The sequence below is a fragment of the Chiloscyllium punctatum genome, chromosome 39 (genome assembly GCF_047496795.1).
Source record: "Chiloscyllium punctatum isolate Juve2018m chromosome 39, sChiPun1.3, whole genome shotgun sequence".
Classification (NCBI taxonomy): domain Eukaryota; kingdom Metazoa; phylum Chordata; class Chondrichthyes; order Orectolobiformes; family Hemiscylliidae; genus Chiloscyllium; species Chiloscyllium punctatum.
Window position 1 is genome coordinate 38339725 of NC_092777.1, and position 14960 is coordinate 38354684.

A 14960-nucleotide genomic window follows, 5' to 3' on the forward strand; every position below is an offset into this window, starting at 1 on the left:
GGTTGGAATCGAACCTAGGTCCTGGTGCTGTGAGGGAATAGTGCTAACCACTGAGTCACCGTGCCACCCCTCAACTCATCTATTAGAGACATGGTTTTGTAGAATAAGAAATGAGTGTATAATAACCTTTTAAAGTCTAAAGAAACTTATTGATTACAAAAATAGCTCTCTCTGTCCTCAAGAAATATTCCATTGAACCTTGCTGGGCTGACAAAGACAGGACAATGTGGGTCTATTATTTCTGACGTGGGTATGACTTGAGCACAGGTTCTACAACAAGACATTTCTAAACCTGAATCTTATGATTACAAACCAACTGTCTATGTAAAGATTAAACAGAATATCCCAGCAATGAGGTACCTTCATCGACTGCATGATAGAGGTAGGGATTACTTAGAAACTGTCCCTTGTTAATGGCTAAGTGGGTAAGAGATTAGTGTGAGACAACAATCAAGCCCTTAGGAATTAGATAATTCAAGAGAAATAAAAATCACTTTAGAGAGCAGTTTTTCAAAATGGAGTTGTACAACATTTAGCAAATGATAGCAAACATCTTTTGCTACCTTAACAAGACTGAGAACAAAAGAGGCTGCCACCTCCAGCAACAAAGATCAGTTTGATTGCCTGTTTCTCGAAGCTGGGATTTTGATTATTTTGAAAAGTCTGCAACATCAATCAATTTGATGAGCATTCTTCTGTCCACTCCAAGACCAGTAAACTATTCTCATCTGTGAGGAGGTTCATATCTTGATCATATCTAACCTATTGCTCCTCAATATGCTACTTTAAAATCACTTCCAACTTCAAAATGTCCTTTCGGGCTATCCCTGACTCTTGGACCAAATTATACACCAAGGTTCGGAAATACGCATTTTCTACATTTCTTTTTCATTCTGCCTGCCTTTTCAACATAATTCTGATTGAAAAGGATGACACAGCAATCAAAATGCCCTTGGCTTATAAGATTAGGAATAGAATGAGTATTTGTGGAGATAGTAATCATCAGGTCAGAAAAGGTTAGGTAATCAATTATCGTGGAGTTTGTATAAGGACAGAACCAATGGCAAAGGTAATCTGGAAAGTAAGGCTTTAGAATGATTTAGTGGCATTTCCTGGAACAATACAATGTGGAACCAACAGAGAATAAAGCTATTTTGGATCTAGTCTTATAAGACCAGAAGACATAGGAGTGGAAGTAAGGCCACTCGGCCCATCGAGTCCACTCCGCCATTCAATCATGGCTGATGGGCACCTCAACTCCACTTACCCGCATTCACCCGTAGCCCTTAATTCCCCGAGACAACAAGAATCTATCAATCTCTGCCTTGAAGACATTTAGCGTCCCGGCCTCCACTGCACTCTGCGGCAATGAATTCCACAGGCCCACCACTCTCTGGCTGAAGAAATGTCTCTGCATTTCTGTTCTGAATTTACCCCCTCTAATTCTAAGGGTGTGTCCACTGGTCCTAGTCTCCTCACCTAACGGACATAATTTCCTAGCATCTACCCTTTCCAAGCCATGTATTATCTTGTACGTCTCTATTAAGTCTCCCCTTAATCTTCTAAACTCCAATGAATACAATCCCAGGATCCTCAGCCGTTCCTCATATGTTAGACCTACCATTCCAGGGATCATCTGTGTGAATCTCCGCTGACACGTTCCAGTGCCAGTATGTCCTTCCTGAGGTGTGGGGACCAAAACTGGACACAGTACTTCAAATGGGGCCTAACCAGAGCTTTATAAAGTCTCAGTAGCACAATGGTGCTTTTATATTCCAACCCTCTTGAGATAAATGACAACACTGCATTCGCTTTCTTAATCACAGACTCAACCTGTATGTTGACCTTTAGAGAATCCTCGACTAGCACTCCCAGATCCCTTTGTACTTTGGCTTTACGAATTTTCTCACCGTTTAGAAAGTAGTCTGTGCTTTTATTCTTTTTGCCAAAGTGCAAGACCTCGCATTTGTTCACGTTGAATTCCATCAGCCATTTCCTGGACCACTCTCCCAAACTGTCTAGATCCTTCTGCAGCCTCCCCACTTCCTCAGTACTACCTGCCTGTCCACCTAACTTCGCATCATCTGCAAACTTTGCTAGAATTTCCCCAGTCCCTTCATCCAGATCATTAATATATAATGCGAACAGCTGTTGCCCCAACACTGAACACTGCTGGACACCGCTCGTCACCGGCTGCCATTCTGAAAAAGAACCAATTATCCCAACTCTCTGCCTTCTGTCAGACAGCCAATCCTCAATCCACCCCAGTAGTTCACCTCGAACACCATGGGCCCTCACCTTGCTCAGCAGCCTCCCGTGTGGCACCTTATCAAAGGCCTTTTGGAAGTCTAGATAGACCACATCCACTGGGTTTCCCTGGTCTAACCTACTTGTTACCTCTTCAAAGAATACCAACAGGTTTGTAAGGCATGACCTCCCCTTATTAAATCCATGTTGACTTGTTCTAATCAGACTCTGCTCTTCTAAGAATTTAGAAACCTCATCCTTAATGATGGATTCTAGAATTTTACCAACAACCAAGGTTAGGCTAATTGGCCTATAATTTTCCATCTTTTGTCTTGATCCTTTCTTGAACAATGGGGTTACAACCGCGATCTTCCAATCATCCGGGACTTTTCGTGACTCCAGTGACTCTTGAAAGATCTCAACCAATGCCTCCGCTATTTCCTCAGCCACCTATCTCAGAACTCTAGGATGTATCCCATCGGGGCCAGGAGATTTATCCATTTTAAGATTTTTTAGCTTTTCTAGCACACTCTCTTTTGTAATGACAACCATACTCAACTCAGCCTCCTGACTCCCTTTAATTGTTGGGATATTACTGATGTCTTCCACTATGAAAACTGACGCAAAGTACTTGTTAAGTTCTCCTGCTATTTCCTTACTAGGCTTCCAGCATCAGTTTGAAGTGGCCCAATGTCTAGTTTTGTCTGTCGTTTGTTTCTTATGTATTGAAAGAAACTTTTACTATCATTTCTGATATTACTGGCTAGCCTACCTTCATATTTGATCCTCTCCTTTCTTATTACTCTCTTTGTTATCCTCTGTTTGTTTTTGTAGCCTTCCCAATCTTCTGATTTCCCACTGCTCTTGGCCACTTTATAGGATCTCTCTTTTTCTTTAATACATTTCCTGACTTCCTTTGTCAGCCATGGCTGTCTAATCCATCCCTGGATAATCTTTTTTTTCTTGGGGATGAACCTCTGTACAGTGCCCTCAATTATACCCACAAACTCCTGCCATTTTTGCTCTACTGTCTTCCCCGCAAGCCTCTGCTTCCAGTCTATTTTTGTCAGTTCCTCTCTCATGCCCTCATAATTACCTTTATTTACCTTTACTGCCCGAGCCACGTGCCAATTGGCATAGGGTCAAGAAAATTAGGCAAGTAAACACTTGGCTAAGGGATTGGTGTGGGAAAGAGGGATTCCACTTCATGGGGCATTGGCATCAGTTTTGGAACAGGGGGGATCTGCACAGTTGGGATGGTCTCCATCTGAACCGATTAGGTACCAATGTTCGAGTGAAGAGGATAAATAGGGTGGTCAGTAGGACTTTAAACTTCTGAGTTGGGGGGGAAGGGAAAGTGAAAGCGACAGGGAGTATGGCGTTAAATGGAAAGACATTTGCTTCCAGGTCTGCTGAGCTTTTCCAGCAACTTCTGTTTTTGTTTCTGATTGACAGCATCCGCAGTTCTTTCGGTTTACAGTTAATAGTTATTGTGTATCTATCTTCACTGTAGAAGACATGAACTACCCATTGGAAATGTAGAGTAATCAAATGTTTAATAAGAATAAGCAATTATAAACAATGATAAAGTATTGGTGGAGAAACTTAAGGGACTAAAAGCTAACAACCTCAAGAATCTAATAACCTACACCTTGCGGATCCAGAAGAAGTAGCAGCAGAGATAACAGATACACAGGCCGCACTCAACCAGCTGGCCTGTCATTACTCAGAAGAAAATTTCAGCAAGTCTTAACAATGCATCTAATAAATGATAGTATTTTGGGCATTTCAAAACAGAAAGATTTCTCAATAAATTTATTAGGTTTTTTTGGAGTTAGGTAAGGTGGACCAAAAGGTGGATTGAGGGAAGGCTGTTAATGTAGAATACTTTGACATGCAAATAACATTTGATAAGGCATTGCTCAAAACGTTCATACAGAAAATAGAAGTGCTTGTGAAGAATTAACATGGGAGGACAGGATAATGGACAGGAATTAGCAGATTGGGAGAAACCAGAAATTATCAAGTTAGCAAAGCTATTGGGTCATGTTGGGCCTGAGCTATTTACAATCTATATTAAATGTTAATGAGTCAGACTAAAAATATCTAACAGTAATGTATCCAGACTTGCTCATGATACAAACTGATTAGGACAGCGAACAATGAGGAAGATATAAAAATGCTACAATGAGACAGAGAGAGGTTAAGTAAGTAGTTAACAAATGGCAGATGGAGTGCAGTATGGGTAAGTCATTCACTTCCATAGAAGCAGAGAATCCCTAGAGTGTGAAAGCAGACTATTTGGCCCATCAGGTATACATTTACCCTCTGAAGAGCACCACACCCAGACCTAACCTCTTATCCTAACTTTGTAACCCTGCATTTCCAATGTCTAATCCATATAGTCTGCACATCCCTGGATACTATAGGCAATTTAGATTGGCCAATTCACTTAACCCGCAGATATTTGGACTGAGAGAGGATACTAGAGGGAACCCACAGGGAGAAGATGCAAACTGGATGTAGGTTTGCTCACTGAGCTAGAGGTTTCATTTTCAGACGTTTCATCACCATATTAGGTAACATCTTCAGTGAGCCTCCGGACGAAGCACTGCTGATGTTTCCTGCTTTTTATATGTTTGGGTTTCCTTGGGTGGTTGATGTCATTTCCTGTGGTGACATAGAGTGTTAGAGATGTACAGCATGGAAACAGACCCTTCGGTCCAACTTGTCTATGCCGACCAGATATCCCAACCCAATCTAGTCCTTTACTTGCCAGCACCCAGCCCATATCCCTCCAAACCCTTCCTATTCATATACCCATCCAAATGCCTTTTAAATGTTGCAATTGCACTAGCCTCCACCACTTCTTCTGGCAGCTCATTCCATACACCCTCTACATGAAAAAGTTGCCCATTAGGTTCCTTTTATATCTTTCTCCTCTCACCCTAAACCTATTCCCGCTAGTTCTGGACTCCCCCACCTCAGGGAAAATACTTTGTCTACTTATCCTATCCATGCCCCTCATAATTTTGTAAACCTCTATAAAGGTCACCCCACAGCCTCCGACACTCCAGTTCAGCCTCTCCCCATAGCTCAAATCCTCCAACCCTGGTAAAATCCTTGTAAATCTTTTCTGAACCCTCTCAAGTTTCACAACATCTTTCCGATAGGAAGGAGAGCAGAATTGCACGCAATATTCCAACAGTGGCCTAACCAATGCCCTGTACAGCCGCAACATGACCTCCCTACTTCTGTACTCAATACTCTGACCAATAAAAGAAAGCATACCAAATGCCGCCTTCACTATCCTACCTACCTGCACTCCAAGGTATCTTTGTTTAGCAACACTTCCAAGGACCTTACCATTAAGTGTATAAATCCTGCTAAGATTTGCTTCCCCAAAGTGCAGCACCTCGCATTTATCTGAATTAAACTCCATCTGCCACTTCTCAGCCCATTGCCCCATCTGATAAAGATCCTGTTGTAATCTAAGGTAACCTTCTTCGCTGTCTACTATACCCCAAATTTTGGTGTCACCTGCTAACTTACTAACTATACCTCTTATGCTCGCATCCAAATAATTTATATAAATGACAAAACGTGGAGCGTGATGTCATTTCCTGTTTTTTTCTCAGGCGGTGGTAAATGGGATCCAAGTCAATGTGTTTGTTGAGAGTGTTCCGGTTGGAATGCCATTGCTTCTAGGAATTCTCGTGCATGTCTCTGTTTGGCTTGTCCTAGGATGGACGTGTTTTCCCAGTCGAAGTGGTGTCTTTCCTTATCTCTATGTAAGGATACATAATGAGAGAGGGTCATGTCATTTTGTGGCTAGCTGATGTTCATGTATCCTGGTGGCTAGTTTTCTGCCTGTTTGTCCAGTGTAGTGTTTGCTACGGTTCTTGCACGGTATTTGAACCACAGGAAATGACATCATCAACTTAAAAGAAACCCAAACATATAAATAGAAGGCAGGAAGCACCAGCAGTGCTTCGTCCAGAGGCTCACTGAAGATGTTACTTAGTATGGTGACGCAAATCTACATTCAGAACCTCAACCTGAGCTATAAATCTTCTCAAAACTTGCTATGATGCAAATTCCACACAGTTGCCAGAGGGTGGAATTGAACCCAGGGCTATGGTACTGTCTGGCAACAGTGTTAAGCACTGAGCCATAGCGCTGCCCCTTTCATATCAGGAGCAAGAAAAACATTTTGCAAAGGCATTGACCTTCTAAATGTTGATTTTCAGAAAGGCGTAGATGCAGAGAATTTTAGCATGTGAATATAACAAGCAAGTAGGAAGGCAAAAGTCACGGTCGTCTTTCTTGCAAATAGATTGGAGTACACGCATTAATAACTCTTGCAACAAAATAAGGGTTTTGGTGAAACTATATCTGGTGGAACCAGATCTGGTGTAGTTATCATCTTCGTATCAAAGGAAGAATTCGAGGTGGTGCAGTAAAACACATGTAATTAGCCCCATGGATGAGAGGGTTTTTATTTGAAGAAAAGCTGAATAAATTGGACATATTCTGTCAATAGAGTCACAGAGATGTACAGCATGGAAACAGACCCTTCGGTCCAACCCGTCCATGCCGACCAGTTATCCCAACCTAATCTAGTCCTACTTGCCAACACCCGGCCCATATCCCTCCAAACCCTTCCTATTCATATACCCATCCAAATGCCTCTTAAATGTTGCAATTGTACCAGCCTCCATCACATCCTCTGGCAGCATATTCCATACACGCACCACCCTCTGTGGGAAAAAGTTGCCCCTCCCTTTTATATCTTTCCCATCTCACCCTAAACCTATGCCCTCTAATTCTGGACTCCCCCACCCCAGGGAAAAGACTTTTGTCTATTTATCCTATCCAATCCCCTCATAATTTTGTAACCTGTATAAGGTCACCCCTCAGCCTCAGACACTCCAGAGAAAACAGCCCCAGCCTGTTTAGCCTCTCCCTATAACTCAAATCCTCCAATCCTGGCAACATCCTTGTAAATCTTTCGAAACCCTTTCAAGTTTCACAACATCTTTCCGATAGGAAGGAGACCAGAATTGCACGCAATATTCCAACAGTGGCTGAACCAATGTCCTGTACAGCCACAACATGACCTCCCAACTCCTGTACTCAATACTCTGACCAATGAAGGAAAGCATACCAAACGCCTTCTTCACTATCCTATCTAGCTGCGACTCAACTTTCAATGAGCTATGAACCTGCGCTCCAAGGTCTCTTTGTTCAGCAACACTCCCTAGGAACTTATCATTAAGTGTATCAGTCCTGCTAAGATTTGCTTTCCCAAAATGCAGCACCTCACATTTATCTGAATTAAACTCCATCTGCACTTCTCAGCCTATTGAAATGACTGCTTTGAAATATTCAAAGTGTCATGTCACTACACCTACCTGCTTTGGTCTTCTGTATCTTTCAAGAATCTAGTATTAATGACACTATATTTTGAATAAGAAGTGATGTCAACCACAGGAATTTGGACTGATCAATAACCATTACCATTTGTGAATGCTGATGACTTAGCAGTTCCATCTGATTTTTACTTTAAATTGATGCTTTGTCACTCTTCTTCAAGTTTCCGACACAATTTGATTTAATTGGCTTTGATTGAAGCTGTATCAACAGAGTTAACCTACTTCTCAGCATATGGTTACTTTAAAAATGTGCATTTCACCTCAAACACTATCTGCACATGCACTTAACTCTAGTCCTGGATTAATGCTCATTTCATTTGGGGATTATGTTACGTTAAAATAAAAGCATATACATCTTAACGATACATAACTAAATAATAAACTGCTTCAACAAATAACATTCTGATCAGTTAACTTACTTCAGCCAGCCAATGCGCACAACGTGCTGCATGAATGCTGGAAGCACTCAGTTGCTACATTCATGAAAATCCTGTGCAATTAAGGTTGAAATTATTCTAACATTTGGCAGCACTGCTGCAAAGTCTAGTACAAGATGGATGTGTCTGGAAAGCATCCGTCTGTATTTTCTACCAAATAGAATCAGTGGTTTCTTTTTAAACATACTCTGTACCTGGACGTATTTGTGTAAGATGTCAATTGTGTAATGTGAATTGAACTGAAAATCTGTACATCGCTTTTCTTTGTCTTCTAAACTATAGACATACAATTGAATATATTTTTGCAAAAATATAGTCTGTATGCATGATTAGGGGTGAAAATATAATTCTTGTGCTCTCTGCCAAGGATTACATTTCTACAGTCAACTAAAACCAGCTGCATTTGCCGATTAGAAGTTTTCAAATCACAATTTCATACCTGAAAAGATATGATGAGGTTTATTTTTAAATATATGGCAACTATCCACTTCTTAAAGAAAATCAACCAAAACATAGAAAGGCTTAAAATATGCATACAAGCAAATCTTTCACACCCACTATCAACTTTCCTGTTGCTTTCAGGCCAGAGATTCAACAATAATATGGCAGCACAAAGGAACATGGAAATCAGTGTGCAGCAATTATCATTAATAGCCTTAAATCAGCAGTTAACTTCAAACTGGAATATTTTTATTGGTCTTTGACTCAGCACAGCTCATGCTGTATTTCAAAGGACCCCAGGAATTGAAATATATCCCAAACATCAACTTAATGGAATAACTATTACTGTGCACATACTGGAAGCAACAATAAATATCTCACCCATCATTTTCCAGAAACATTTGTGGCTGAAATCCCAGAAACTGACACGTGTAATTAAACCCTTTGCTCAGAGTAGGGGAAACAAAAGAGAATAGAATTCTCAGAAAATTAAACTTTCCTCACTTCCATACCATCCTAGTATTCAGCCATATAAGAAACATTCAAATCAAAATAAAAGACTTCCAGATGAACTGGTTATTGCTGAGCACTGCCTTGTTTTACAGTAAAAGGTATAATAACCATGGAGGTAAAATAGGATATGAAACTTGCATACAAACATATCAGTTATTAATTTGCTGCAGTAGGACATCTATTTGTTAAAATTGCCTTTGCATACTTCAGGTTGATTTGCATGGCAATTTACTTAAACTGTGAGCTAACCCAACTATAGTGACAGAAACTGAGCACCTGGGACCTGGATAAACAGGCAGACAACAACACAACTATTTAAGCAGGCACACTGCAAAATTGTGCAATTTACCATCTTCAGTTCCTGACTTTGAGGCTTGTGGATCCTCAGATGACTCACTGACCAACCCTGGAGCCACAGGCCTTTGAGTATAGAGGAGGAGGGGCAGAAGATGAGGGGAGGGGGTGGAAGATGGGAGGGCAGAAGATGAGGCAGTGGCTGAGGCAGGGTGGGGAGTTGAGGGAGGCGGAGAGGGTTCTTAGCAAAGATTCTGCTCTCACTCCTTTTGCTTTCAATACTTCTCTACACTAACATTTTCTGCCGTCAGTTGCCTACTGTGTTCGGTTTGTTGGACAAGGTGTCACTACATAGTGCAGTTCCTAGAAAGTTTTAAAAGACTTCAAAAGTTCTGAGACAAATTTAGTTCTTATCCACTGTACTGCAAACAATTTGGACAGTAACTTGTGAAAAAATGGTGTTTAACCATACCCAAAATTGTTGTAACATTTGCAGATAAAGAAAGCTCAGCACCATTAACTTCATTGTTGATCTGAAAGAAACATTGTGGCCATTAAATGCTGAAAATTTCAAACAAGGAAAACGTTATTTGGCCCACAGAATCCATCCATCCCAGGGCCCAGGTATTAAAGTCTTGTGGTATTGAGTGAATTTAATTGAATTTATTGTCACGTGTACCAAGGCACAGTGAAAAACTTTGTCTTGCTAGCAAAACAGGCAGATCACGGAGTTAAGCAGCATAGATAGTAAATAATAGGTAAACAGCAGCAAAAACAAAACATAAGTACAGGCGAATGTTAAGAATTTGTGAGTTCATTCAGTATTCTAACAACAGTAGGGTAGAAACTGTTACAAAACCAGCTGGTGTGTGTATTCAGGCTTCTGTACCTTCTCCCCAATGGTAGAGGTTGTTGAAAGACATTGCCAGTGTGGGATGGATTTTTAAGAATGCTGACGGTCTTTCCTTGACAGCGGGCCTGGTAGATGGATTCTATACATGGGAGGTTGGCCTTTGTGATTGCCCGGGCCGAGTTCACCACTCTCTGTAACCATCTCTCATCTTGAATGGCACAGTTGCCATACCAGGTAGTGATACACCCAAACGCAATGCTCTCGATGGGGCACCTATAAAAGTTGGCAAGGGTATTCGCCATTATGCCACATTTCCCCAGCTGCCTGAGGAAGAAGAGACATTGTTGGGCCTTTGTGACCAGTGCGTCCACAATCCAAGGAAGCTCGTTGTGGATAACCACTCCCAGGAGCTTGACACTCTTCACTCGTTCCACCTCTGTGTTGTTAACGTGTAGGGGGGGCATGAGTAACATCCCGCTGAAAGTCAATAATGAATTCCTTGGTTTTGCTGGCATTGAGATTCCACTGACTATGGTGGTTTCATCAGTGAACCTGTAAATGGCATTGTTCAGGTATTTGGTGACGCAGTCGGGGGTATACAGTGATACAGTAAGGGGCTGAGTATGCAGCCTTGGGGGGGGGCTCCAGCGTTGAGTGTTAGTGACAATGAAATATTGTCCCCAATCTTCACTGATTGTGGCCCGTGGGTCAGGAAGCTGAGGATCCAGTCACAGAGAATGGGGCTTAGTCTGAGATCACTAAATTTAATAATCAGTCTCGAGGGGATAATAGTATTGAAGGCTGAACTGTAGTCAATGATAGATTAAATTGCCTTGAATCCTGGGTTTGAGAAATTTGTAAATAGCCCTAAGGTAATGATAATTCCAAGGATAGGATCATAGAGATGTACAGCACAGAAACACTCTTCAGTCCAATTCGTCCATACCAACCAGATATCCTAAATTAATCTAATCACATTTACCAGCATTTGGCCCAAATCCCTCTAAATCCTTCCTATTCATATACCCATCCAGATGCCTTTTAAATGTTGTAATTTTACCAGCCTCCACCACTTTCTCTGGCAGCTTATTCCATACACATACCATCCTCTGCGTAATAAGGTTCTCCCTCAGGTCCCTTTTAAACCTTTGCCCTCTCACCTTAAACCTGTGTTGTCTAGTTTTGGACTCCCCTACCCTGGAAAAAGAGACCTTAGCTATTCACTGTATCCATGCCACTCATGATTTTATAAACCTCTATAAAGGTCACCCCTCAATCTCTGACTCGCCAATGAAAATAGTCCCAGCCTACCAGCCTGGTGCGCAACCATTCCAACCCTGGCAACATTCTTGTAAAGCTTTTCTGAAACCTTTCAAGTTTAACAACATCTTTAGGGTCCATGTGTCCTTAGTGACTAGAATTGGAAGTGAGAAACCACTAACCAATAGGTGGTCCCCTCTCACTTCAGAATGGAGCCAGTGAATCAGACAAATTGCAGTTGATTCCACTGGTGCTATAAATTATTAATGCAGATCCCAGAATCAAAGGGATTAGAATGGATAGGTGGTTGTTTGTGACCAGCATGGATGCAGTGGACTGTTGTGCTGTAGATCTCGGTGACTGGATGTTTTACAGGTAAAAGTAATTAGTTTACATCCCTACCTAGGAAAAACCCATGATGTGGAGGTGCCAGTGATGGACTGGGGTGGACAAAGTTATAAATTACAATACCAGGTTTTCGTCCAACAGGTTTATTTGGAAGTACTAGCTTTCGGAGCACTGCTCCTTCATCAGGTAACTAGTCACGGATGAAGGAGCAGCGCTCTAAAAGCTAGCACTTCCAAATAAACCTATTGGACTAAAATCTGGTGTTGTGAGATCTGTTAACTAGGATACCTCAGGGGTGCCACATTATCATAGCCACATATTGCTTAGTTTTAAAAATGAGAAACACAGAAACCAAAAATAACGTGAATAGAAATACACATATCAACCACTATATTTAAATTAAAAGGTAGTGTTTTCTCACTTAATGCAAAGGATATCAACTGTGCAGGCAATGTTCAAATAAAAAGGAACAACAAACTAATAGCAACCACATTTAAACTTACCTTTGAAGGATTACCTCCTGTCCTCTTCTGTCTATTACGTTCATGAATACTTTCAGCAATTTCCTGTGCTAGATGGCAGGTGGAATCATATTTCACTAACCTATAGAACAAGGGAATGGCTATTACAGATATCCAAACATTGATCAGATTAAAATGCTCACATTGTGGATTTAAATAGCACTGAAATAGATTTTAATAGCATTTTCCCATGACATATTTGGTTACCCCTTTGTCTGTGCCACAAAATGAGTTCCAAGTCCCTTTCTTGAATGTACAAAGATTTGAACAACTCCAGACAGCACAAAGAAGTGGCTGCAAAATTCAGGATGCTGTCACTTAGTTGACATGTCATACCCAATCCCCGTCTGTCTGTTCCCATGTTTCAAGTGGATGTTAACGATTCAGACTTAATTATAAGGGCATGATCAAAACAAATAATTCAGTTCATTGCTCTTGAAGGGATCTTACTGCATTTAAATTAGCAATGACAATTCTGATATGACCACTGGGATAATGTGTTCTTTAAAGTGACAGACTGTCAAAGCACATCTCTGGATCACCAAAATAATATGACACGGAGATACATAAGGGCACATTACAGACAGATGACCAAAAAGATGGATCAAGGTGGGCGATTTTAAGCAGCAATTAAATGAGATATGTGCAATACTAAAGTAAGAGAAAATTTAGGAATGGAATTTCAGAGTTTCGTAATTTGGCAGCAATACGTACATCAGGCAAAGGTTTGGCAATAATTTAAAACAATAGGGATATGCAAAGGTCAGAACTGGAACACGGCAGGTGGTTCAGGGATCTATAAATTACAGAGATGGAGGGATTAGGTGATAGTAGAGATGGGGGGGTGACATGAGCATTTGAAGAGGATGAGAATTTTTAAATCTCTGCAGGGCTTAACTCTGAGTGAAGACAGGTATCGAGCAGTGCCCCTTATTAAAGAGATCTCACAAACCCGGTGCTGCAAAGATTCCTCATTAAAGGATCAGGATCACGATCACGATCACGATCACCATCACCATCACCCTCACCCTCACCCTCACCCTCACCCTCACCCTCACCAGGGCTCTCGAGCCATCGCTCTTCTTGTTGTTGCTCTTTATTTCCTGGTTTCTGTCCGTCTCCTATTTCGGCTCCGAGTGTCACAACTTCCCGGAACTTTGGTTCCGAGCGAAGTTTCTCGCTCTTCTTCCTCCATCCCCTCCCCATCCCCATCCCCATCACCTCCTCCTTCCCCTTCCCCCTCCGCTCCCTCCCCTTCCCCTTCCCCCTCCCTCTTCCCCCTCCCCCTCACCTCCCCCTCTCTCCCCCTCTTCTTCCCTCCCCTCACCTGCTCCTTCAGTTACCACTGCCGCATCTCTCCTTACCCTCTTCCTCCCATCAACTGCCCAAGTAAGTGACCTCAAATCCATAGCAACCATTCTTGCTTCTGCACAAACAGATGGGAAATCAGAGTTGACTCAATGGATTATCATGATTTCCTACTTTTGATAATTATGTAGATAATACAAATTTCGAAAGTTTCCAACACCTAAAATTACCAAGTTTCCCTCTCACCCACACATTCTCCTGACCTTTATTTAATTCATTCATGGGATTGTGGGTGCTGCTGGACAGACCAGTATTTATTACCCATGTCTAATTGCACAGAGGGCAGTTAAGAATCAACCACATTGCAGTTATGTCATCTATTCCTTCATCATCACTGGGTCAAAACTTCGGAACTCCCCTCCTAACAGCAATGTGGGGTATCCTGATATAATATAGAATACAGGCCTCTCCAGTGTGCTGCAGTGCTCAAGAAAACAGCTTCAGTATCATCTTCTCCAGGGCCAGTTGAGATGGTCAATAAATGCTGGCCAAGCCAACATCACCAAAATCCCATGAATGGATCTGAAATGTTTACAGGAGAAAAACTGTCAAATCTAAAATCAGTAAAGTGTGCAATTTACCAAATAACTATTTTAGAAACATCCAATTTGTTTAAGATATTTTGAGTAAAATAGATATTAATGAACCAACTGTGCAACATTTAAAGTTTCAGACATACAAATTCTCTAAAGTTGAAATGAGTAAGAATCAAAAGTTAGTTTCAATTTGCTTCATGGTATCAACATACTGAAGCAAGTTAGTATTAATTGTATATATTTACATGTGAGACTATAAAGGATTGATATTTAGAAGGTGCAGCTGCTCTGTACTGTACAAACAATATCTTTTACTGCCAGAGGAAAGCATGACAAATTGGGCTGGCAGTGAAACATCCTTGATGAGGGGCTTTTGCCCAAAACGTAGATTTTCCTGCTCCTCGGATACTGTCTGACCTGCTGTGCTTTTCCAGCAGCACACTCTTGATTCTCATCTCCAGCATCTGCAGTACTCACTTCCACCTAGTGAAACAAAGATGTTCATCATTGATATGAGAGAAAACATTTTCGAAATGGCTTGCAATCTTTGTGACTGGAACTTAACTCATCTCACAACAAAATTGACTGCAGCATTTTTTTGATGCGGATTCAGAGTGGAGCTCCAGTCATCTTGAACAGTCCAAATAGCTAATCACATGAAATAATTCGCATCAGCAGCCCAAACAGGAAATTTAAAAAGTAATAAA

The 14960-nt window shown here is 41.3% G+C and overlaps 1 protein-coding gene across 1 annotated transcript in view; it reads right to left on the minus strand.

The window, feature by feature from the left end:
- Positions 1-13523, minus strand: part of stx8 (syntaxin 8) — a 193841-nt gene extending 180318 nt beyond the window's left edge. The window contains exons 1-2 of the mRNA XM_072558472.1: positions 13408-13523; positions 12332-12431 (exon numbers count right to left, since the gene is read on the minus strand). Coding sequence (XP_072414573.1) covers positions 12332-12431; positions 13408-13424 — 117 coding nt within the window. The 5' untranslated portion in view covers positions 13425-13523. The remainder of the gene's footprint in view (positions 1-12331; positions 12432-13407) is intronic.
- Between the last annotated feature and the right edge of the window lie 1437 nt (positions 13524-14960).